The sequence below is a fragment of the Salmo trutta genome, chromosome 26 (genome assembly GCF_901001165.1).
Source record: "Salmo trutta chromosome 26, fSalTru1.1, whole genome shotgun sequence".
In the NCBI taxonomy this organism is placed as follows: Eukaryota; Metazoa; Chordata; class Actinopteri; order Salmoniformes; family Salmonidae; genus Salmo; species Salmo trutta.
Genome location: NC_042982.1, coordinates 26610733 through 26620755, shown reverse-complemented (window position 1 = coordinate 26620755; position 10023 = coordinate 26610733). Strand labels below are relative to the sequence as shown.

Genomic DNA, 10023 nt, shown 5'->3' with positions numbered 1-10023 from the left:
CCAGGGCAGGCTATATGTGGACGGTCATCCGAGAGACACCTTCATCCCAGAGACACCTTCATCCCAGAGACACAAGCATTTCGCTACACTCGCATTAACATCTGCTAACCATGTGTATGTGACCAATACAATTTGATTTGATTTGATTTGATCAGACTGCCTGTGTGTAAAGTAGCTCAACAGGCTTTGTGGTTATGAGAGAGAGCACCACCTGTCCATATTGTATCCCTGCTGGTTTATTCGTATAGTATAGTAGACCTATCTCTGGTTTATTGGTGTACTGTATATTGTAGTAGGCCCATCCCTCATCAGACACACATGCAGTAGTGATAAAATATGTTCTTAACTCTCAGTGTCAAGTCACTGATTATAGTGTTTCCATCCACAGGGTTGGAGTAAAGGAGTGGTCTTTATCAACGGGCAGAATCTTGGACGCCACAGGTCCGTCGTTCACCAGCAAACCCTTTACCTCCCTGGACCTTGACTTAAAAGTGGAAATTATCAGGTAGAACTGAAAAAAGCTCCTATAAATTCCAAGAGATATAGCGTTCTAGTCTTCTGAGGTGTTTTCAGAAGTTGTTCTCATGTTTACAGTGCCATGTATTCTTATAAATTGTTTATCAGCCTTTATTTGTGGAACGGTTGTTAAGACACTAACAGCTTACAAATGGTAGGCAATTAAGGTCACAGTTATAAAAACATAGGACACTAAAGAGGCCTTTCTACTGACTCTGAAAAACACCAAAAGAAGGATTCCCAGGGTCCCTGCTCATCTGCGTGAACGTGGCTTAGGCATGCTGCAAGGAGGCATGAGGACTGCAGATGTGGCCAGGGAAATAAATTGCAATGTCCGTACTGTGAGACACCTAAGACAGCGCTACAGGGAGACAGGACGGACAGCTGATCGTCCTTGTAGTGGCAGACCACGTGTAACAACACCTGCACAGGATCAGTACATCCAAACATCACACCTGCGGGACAGGTACAGAATGGTAACAACAACTGCCCGAGTTACACCAGGAACGCACAATCCCTCCATCAGTGCTCAGACTGTCCGCAATAGGCTGAGAGAGGCTGGACTGAGGGCTTTTAGGCCGGTTGTAAGGCAGGTCCTCACCAGACATCACCGGCAACAACGTCGCCTATGGGCACAAACCCACCGTCGCTGGACCAGACAGGACTGGCAAAAAGTGCTCTTCACTGACGAGTCGTGGTTTTGTCTCTCCAGGGGTGATGGTCGGATTCGCGTTTATCGTAGAGGACTGAGCGTTACACCGAGGCCTGTACTCTGGAGCGGGATCGATTTGGAGGTGGAGGGTCCGTCATGGTCTGGGGTGGTGTGTCACAGCATCATCGGACTGAGCTTGTTGACATTGCAGGCAATCTCAACGCTGTGCGTTACAGGGAAGACATCCTCCTCCCTCATGTGGTACCCTTCCTGCAGGCTCATCCTGACATGACCCTCCAGCATGACAATGCCACCAGCCATACTGCTCGTTCTGTGCGTGATTTCCTGCAAGACAGGAATGTCAGTGTTCTGCCATGGCCAGCGAAGAGCCCGGATCTCAATCCCATTGAGCACATCTGGGACCTGTCGGATCGGAGGGTGAGTCCTAGGGTCATTCCCCCCAGAAATGTCTGGGAACTTGCAGGTGCCTTGGTGGAAGAGTGGGGTAACATCTCACAGCAAGAACCGGCAAATCTGGTGCAGTCCATGAGGAGGAGATGCACTTCAGTACTTAATGCAGCTGGTGGCCACACCAGATACTGACTGTTACTTTTGATTTTGACCCCACTTTGTTCAGGGACACATTATTCAATTTCTGTTAGTCACATGTCTGTGGAACTTGTTCAGTTTATGTCTCAGTTGTTGAATCTTATGTTCATACAAATATTTACACATTTATTTATTTATTTATTTTTATTTCACCTTTATTTAACATGTTAAGTTTGCTGAAAATAAACGCAGTTGACAGTGACAGGACGTTTCTTTTTTTGCTGAGTTTACAAGCACATATTATCTCAATTACCTCAACTACCTCATGCCCCTGCACATTGACTCAGTATGGTAGTCCTATATAGTCTTGTTATTTTATTGTGTTACTATTTCATTTTTCTAACTTGTTTAATATGCATTGTAGTCAAAATGGTTATATCGTAAAAATGCATGATTTTTTTTTGGGGGGGGGGGGGTTAATGTAAGATTAGGGATAGGTTTAAAATCACATTTTAAGAAGATACATTGTAGAAATGGGCGTGCTTTATGACTTTGTGGCTGTGGTAACTAGTTATGACCTGGTACAACTCTGATATAAAGTGTTTTTTCTCAAAGTTGCCGGGATGTCACGTGTCCTACTTATGTCCGTACACTATTAACAACCATACCATTACGGAACTTATATTCGATCAAATAAGCCATGCAAGTTTTTGACAACGAAATTCGACACTCATTGACCTACATACAAAAACTCGCTTGGTGAGCAATTTTTTTTTGAAAACGCCACCTGCTGGAAAGGACAGATTTCGGGCCCAGTTACCCCTCTTGCTTCGCGTCTTCCTCGCTGTTCTTTTCCTCGATTCCGGTAGTTGCGGACCACTGCGTTATTGACGGTGAATTGTTATTTTGCGGAACTTTGTTACAACGTTGAGCAATAGCGATCATCGGTCATTTCAATTTGAAATACGATGGTTAGTTTCATTGCACGAACGGGTGGAGTCTGGTTTTCCACGCGTTTCTTGCACGGTAGCCTAGTAAATTGTGAATTTATAAATTGTACTGCTACTAGGTTGTGCATTGGATGAACAGCAGCCTAAACTGGAGAGCTATTCGATCCACAAAACGGATACTGCTTTATTTTAGGACTCGCTTCAGTATTTTGACACATTTTGCTTGGAAATGGAGATTGCTACCGCGCTGGGGTGCTCTGTTGGTTTTACCTTCGGAGGACTAGTATTTGTTGCGTATAAACTTGGTTTACTGTATCAGTTGTTTCATAAGGTAAGTCACTTCTGTTTAAACAATGTTTCATTCTAATTTGGTGTCAGCCTGCTCACTTGCTGTCTCAACTGTGAAACTCGCATGCAGCCTGGTATTCTCAGAAGCAAAAGACCTTGTTCATACCTTACTACAGTGTTATTTTACTCACTTGCTTCTTCACCTGGCCTAAGTGAACCTACATAAGACTCAGATACTCATCTAGTAGGTGAAAGGTAACCCTACTGTATGTGAGAGAACTTTGAACTGACTTGTGGCTATCTAACACAAAGGCCACAGTGCAGGTTCTTCAGAAGTTATACAATAGGCTACATAAGGAGCATTAGGTCTACAAGGACAATATGCAGTTCATTGCTAAATACAACATAGTGATATATAGATAACCAATAGGCCTTTTCTAGTTTACGACAGAACTTTCAAGTTATTTAAATGAAATGATACACTGTCCATGACCCTGATTTGAGATCTGCCTGTTCAGTCCTTTACCTGAGTCCTCTAATTCTTCCCCCAGACTGAGACTCAGAGCCCTCGCCATGGTGGGGAGAGTGTGGCAGAGGTTCTGCGTGCCCATGGGGTTAAGTTTGTCTTCACCCTGGTGGGGGGGCACATCTCGCCCATCTTGGTGGCCTGCGAGAAGCTGGGCATCCGCATCGTGGACACCAGGCATGAGGCTACTGCCGTCTTTGCAGCTGATGCTGTAGCTAGGCTCTCAGGTAAAGTAGTACCTTACATTACCTACTATAATATCCCAAATACCTTGCATTACAGTTGTCCATGTCGATCTGAACCATTCGGAACTGGTTTAACTTGCTTAGGACACTGTAGTCTACTCATGTGTTCATACTGTAGCATTGACACTGTCATTGATTCTCCCTCCAACAGGCACTGTAGGTGTAGCTGCAGTGACTGCTGGCCCAGGCCTGACTAACACAGTCACAGCAGTGAAGAACGCTCAGATGGCCGAGTCTCCACTGCTTCTCATAGGGGGAGCTGCTGGAACACTACTTCAGGTGAGAGTCTGAGGCCTTTTACTGGTGTAGCAGCATGGGGGTACGTTAACACTAAGGCTACGCTGCACCAACAAGTTAGACTCAACAAATGACCATAATCTTGCACTGTAGAGTTGTGTGGCTGTGGGTGAGCACAATATATATTGATTCTCCCTATCCAATGTGGAGGTTTGACCACTTGGTGAACTGTTGTTGTGCAGGGTAGAGGAGCGCTGCAGGACATTGACCAGATGTCCCTGTTCAAGCCGCTGTGTAAGTTCTGCGCCTCGGTGAGGAGTGTGAGGGAGATCGTCCCCACGATGAGGAAGGCCCTGGCCATTGCCCAGTCTGGAACTCCAGGACCTGTGTTCATAGAGTTCCCCATTGACACACTCTACCCCTTCCACCTGGTGTCCAAAGAGTTCGGAGTGAAAAACCCTCCCAAGGGAATAATGGGGAAAGTTGTCACTTGGTAAGTAATCAGCAGGATTGTGCTTGACCATGCTTTCACACATCCCTAGTAATTTGTGAAAGTAACAGATACTGTATATGTTCTTCCATAAGGTACCTCCACAATCACCTAAAGAACTTGTTTGCTGGGGCCTGGGAAACCAGAGATGTTTCACCTCTTCCTGTGCACATCCCTCAGGCCACAGACGATCAGGCAAGACTAACTCTGACCCTCAGTCATTCTCTAACAACAGTGAGAAAGGCTTAATTTGGTAGAAGCCGTCATTCGTACTGTAGCCAGTTACAGATTTCCAATAGACATGAAGGCATGTTTTTTATGTAACCCTTGTGGCTCAACCTCTAGTGATCTGACATCAGGTACAAAAGTGTATAGAGCTAGTGAGCAGAGCCAAGAAGCCTGTTATCCTACTGGGGAGCCAGGCAACACTACCTCCAACACCTGCAGATGACATCAGGTATTTCAACAACCACATTTATATTACACAGCATCAGACTTCTGGTCCATTCAATGCCAATTCATACAGTTGTTCTGTTACAGGGTAGCCCTGGAGTCCCTGGGTATCCCTTGCTTCCTGGGGGGAATGTCCCGTGGCATGCTGGGTAGGAACAGTCCCTTGCACATCAGACAGAACAGGAAACATGCCCTAAAGGACGCAGACCTTGTGCTGCTAGCAGGTGAGACACAAACTGCCATCTGTAAATCTTGTCTCCATACAGTTGTTTGTATTTGTATTTATTATGGATCTCCATTAGCTGCCAAAGCAGCAGCTACTCTTCCTGGTGTCCAGCAAAATTAAGGCAGTTTATACAATTTTAAAAGCAATACATTAACAGATTTCACATCAAACTGTGTGCCCTTAGGCCCCTACTCCACCACTACCACATATCTACAGTACTAAATCCATGTGTATTTATAGTGCGTATGTTATCGTGTGTATGCATGTGTCTGTGCCAGTGTTTGTGTTGCTTCACAGTCCCCGCTGTTCCATAAGGTGATTTTTAAATCAAATTTTACTACTTGCGTCAGTTACTTGATGTGGAATAGAGTTCCATGTAGTCATGGCTCTATGTAGTACTGTGTGCCTCCCATAGTCTGTTCTGGACTCGGGGACCGTGAAGAGACCTCTGGTGGCATGTCTTGTGGGGTATGGGTGGGTGTCTGAGCTGTGTGCCAGTAGTTTAGACATACAGCTCGGTCCATTCAACATGTCAAATACCTCTCATAAATAAAAGTAGTGATGAAGTCAATCTCTCCTCCACTTTCAGCCAGGAGAGATTGACATGCATATTAATATTAGCTGTCTGTGTACATCCAAGGGCTAGCAGTGCTGCCCTGTTCTGAGCCAATTGCAATTTTCGTAAGTCCTTTTTTGTGGCACCTGACCACACGACTGAACAGTAGTCAAGGTGCGACAAAACTAGGGCATGTAGGACCTGCCTTGTTGATAGTGTCGTTAAGAAGGCAGAGCATCGCTTTATTATAGACGGACTTCTCCCCATCTTCACTACTACTGCATCAATATGTTTTGACCATGACAGTTTACAATCCAGGGTTACTCCACGCAGTTTAGTCATCTCAACTGGCTCAATTTCCACATTATTTATTACAATATTTAGTCGAGGCTTAGTGAGTGTTTTGTTCCAAATACAATGCTTTTAGTTTTAGAAATATTTAGGGCTAACTTATTCCTTGCCACCCACTCTGAAACTAACTGCAGCTCTTTGTTGAGTGTTGCAGTCATTTCAGTCACTGTAGTAGCTGACGTGTATAGTGTTGAGTCATCCGCATACATAGACACTCTGGCTATACTCAGTCAGTGGCATGTAGTTAGTAAAAATTAAAAAAAGCAAGGGGCCTAAACAACTACCCTATTCCTGATTCTAACTGAATTATATTTGAGAGGCTTCCATTAAAGAACACCTTCTGTGTTCTGTTAGACAAGTAACTCTTTATCCACATTATAGCAGGGGGTGTAAAGCCATAACACATACGTTTTTCCAGCAGCAGACTATGATCGATAATGTCAATAGCTGCACTGAAGTCTAACAAGACAGCCCCCACAATCATTTCATCATCAATTTCTGTTGTCTTTGAGGCTGTCTCATAATGGTGGTATGTGTTGCAGGAACTGTATGTGACTTCCGATTAAGCTACGGCAGAGTGCTGAACAGGCGCAGCAAGATCATTGCTGTCAACAGAGATAAGACTCAACTTCTGAAGAACTCTGACATGTTCTGGAAGCCCAATGTGACCATTCAGGGTTGGTACTGTTGTCTGAATTCTCCAATCAGTCTTATTTGCTTTCACAAAACGCTGCCACTTCCTGTTTGGCTATTTGATCTTGTGGAGACTAAAATTTCTGTTTGTCTTTTAGGAGATGCAGGCTCCTTCCTACTCCGTCTCTCCAAAGGCCTCATGGGCCACAAATGTTCCGAGGACTGGCCACAGAGGCTCAAAGCAGGAGACATCACCAAAGAGAAGGCTAATCGGTACACAATTTATTCAGCCAGTTGGGCAGAAAGCCAACTGTTTTTTGTGTTTTTTTTTCTTTTTATACATAACTAATAACCTTCATGCAAATTGATCAGTACATCTAGTGCACCAAACACAGATAGTACAGGTTGTTCCCTGTGAAAGTGTGTTTTGCTCTGTGTGTTTTCTGTGCAGGGGGAAGGCTGATGAGAAGACGGACTGCCACCTGAACCCCCTGAGTGTCCTGCACTGTGTGGATGAGTTGATGGCTGACGACAGCATCATAGTGGCGGATGGGGGCGACTTTGTGGGCAGTGCTGCCTACATCATGAGACCAAGGGGCCCACTCCGCTGGCTGGATCCAGGTCAGGATCCTCAGTGGACATTGTTAAATACAAATAGACAATATTTTTTGAAATGTCTTGTAGGATTGTGGTCACTTGAGTAAGAGGGGTATTAACATGTACAATAAAACAAATAGGACTTGTTTATTTAATTTGAACACAGGACATTCTTGACATCTTAATGGATGATTACCTGATGTTGTTGGTCATTCTAACAGGAGCATTTGGAACCCTTGGTGTTGGAGGAGGGTTTGCTCTGGGAGCCAAGCTGTGTCGGCCTGAGTCAGAGGTACAGTAGAATACCAAGCAAGCCTTATCCGTCACTGTTTTATAGGGGTTTAGGTTTTTCGGTTTGTTCATGTTGTGAAACACCATTTTTGGCTGAGTTTAGCTGACTAAGTTTCTCCTTGAGGTGTGGATTATCTATGGCGATGGATCCCTGGGATACAGTGTTGCAGAATTTGACACTTTTACCAGACACAAGGTACAGTAATAACCAAATTCACCATTCAGACCAACTTATCAACTAACTAATCATGCATTCAGACCAGTTAATCTGCTTTGCCCTCTCTCTCCCAGACGCCAGTAATTGCTCTGGTGGGGAACGATGCCTGTTGGAGCCAGATCTCCAGGGAGCAGGTTCCCATCCTGGGCAGCAACGTGGCCTGTGGCCTGGCCTTCACAGGTCTTTATATGTTGGCCTACTGTACCCCCAGTGCCACCATACTGGGGATCTCTAGTGCCTATTCTCACACATGCAAGGTCTCTGTTAGCCCATGTCATGTCTTTGGATGTCATGTCACACATCCAACATGCTTTCTCTGTTCTCCCCTTCCCTAGATTACCACATAGTTGCAGATGGTTACGGAGGCAAGGGCACCCTCATTGGTCGCGAGGACGAGGACAAGCTGGATGACATCATTAAAGAGGCACAGAAGGAGACCCGAGAGGGGAGAGCCACACTACTCAATGTTCTCATAGGGAAGACCAACTTCAGAGAGGGTTCCATCTCTGTGTAGAGTAGCTCAGACAGACACCACAACCTCTGGGGTCTCTGTCTGGACCTGTGGGTCGTAAAACCTTCCCACCTTGCCTAGAAACCCGAATCTGTTCACATGCTGTTGAACAGTACAACTGCTGCATTTTGCTGGTGAAGAAGGAAAGTGTGACTTCTGGGAACCTCAACAATTCAGGAACTCATTCTTCTCAGCCTTTTGATCCTTGCTATATACACTTTTAACCAATTCATGTATATTGACTTCGGATAGCCTATTGATTTACTGAACTCTACCTTGAAACTGGTCATTTATTTCGAAAAACAAAAAAAGTGAATTTTGGAATGACATGTCCTTCATAGGGATATTTGGTGGCAGGTAGCCTAGTGGTTAGAGCGTTGGGCCAGTAACTGAAGGTTGCTAGATCGAATCCCCGAGCTGACAAGGAAAAAATCTGTTGTTCTGACCCTGAATAAGGCAGTTAACCCACTGTTCCTAGGCCGTCATTGTAAATAAGAATTTGTTGTTAACTGACTTGCCTAGTTAAATTTAAAAAATATTTATGAAAATGCATCATACACTAAGCTACAAGCTGCAGGAGGATTTGTAGTGTTAACATCAAGGTAATAAATACAATTGTAATACTGTAGTTGTTTTTAATTTAAATGGTATAGAATTGATGATTGTATGCCTTTAATTCTTGAATGTACTGTAAGACTCCACAAATACATCAATCAACAGAATGGATACACAAATACAAAATGTTGATTCAAAAGTTAATTATATGCATCAGTAGTGCCCGATTAAAAAAGGAAGGAATTTAAACTGGAAGATGTTATCATATTTTACCATTTGGGTAGTGGTCATTATAATCTTGAATAAATTATAACATTTTATTACACTACTCATACTATTTCATATATTCTATTTATATTTTAAGGACTTCTGCATTATCCTGATCATGCAAATTGATGTCCACCTTACATTTGCCTTGGTTTCATACATCTTAACATCAGAAGCCTCCCTAAAAAAAATGTTTCACTGCTTTATCACACTCTGCCAACCCTGATGTCCTAGCCGTGTCTGAATCCTGGTTTAGGAAGGCCACCAAAAATTCTGAAATTTCCATCCCCAAATATAACATTTTCCACCGAGATGGAACTGCCAAAGGGGGTGGAGTTGCAATCTACTGCACAGACAACCTGCAGAGTTCTGTCATGCTTTCCAGGTCTGTGCCCAAACAGTTCGAGCTTCTACTTTTAAAAATCCACCTTTCCAGAAATAAGTCTCTCACTGTTGCTGCTTGTTACAGACCCCCCAGCTGCGCCCTGGACACCATATGTGAATTAATTGCCCCCCATTTATCTTCAGAGTTTGTACTGTTAGGTGACCTAAACTGGGATATGCTTAACACCCCGGCTGTCCAACAATCTAAGATAGATGCCCTCAGTCTCACCCAAATGATCATGGAACCTACCCGGTACAACCCCAAATCCTTAAACTCGGGCACCCTCATAGATATCATCCTGACCAACCTGCCCTCTAAATACACCTCTGCTGTCTTCAACCAGGATCTCAGTGACCACTGCCTTATTGCCTGCATCTGTAATGGGTCCTCTGTCAAACGACCATCCCTCATCACAGTCAAACGCTCTCTAAAACACTGATTCTAATTCTGAGATACTGACCATCGTTACGACAAGTGTGTGACTACATTATCCACTCCACTGCCCTCCTTATCCTCTATCATTTACCT

At 44.1% G+C, this 10023-nt stretch overlaps 1 protein-coding gene across 1 annotated transcript; it reads left to right on the top strand.

Annotated features, from left to right (window-relative positions):
- The first annotated feature begins 2361 nt into the window (after positions 1 to 2361).
- On the top strand, positions 2362 to 9171 carry LOC115163550 (acetolactate synthase-like protein). Its single transcript, XM_029715542.1, has 14 exons — positions 2362 to 2998; positions 3507 to 3708; positions 3878 to 4005; positions 4206 to 4456; positions 4549 to 4648; positions 4813 to 4910; positions 4994 to 5130; positions 6582 to 6716; positions 6831 to 6945; positions 7124 to 7293; positions 7491 to 7561; positions 7685 to 7756; positions 7852 to 7957; positions 8113 to 9171. Exons 1-14 carry the CDS (start codon positions 2897 to 2899, stop codon positions 8289 to 8291), a joined length of 1866 nt encoding a protein of 621 aa, XP_029571402.1. The 5' UTR covers positions 2362 to 2896; the 3' UTR covers positions 8292 to 9171.
- Positions 9172 to 10023: the final 852 nt, after the last annotated feature.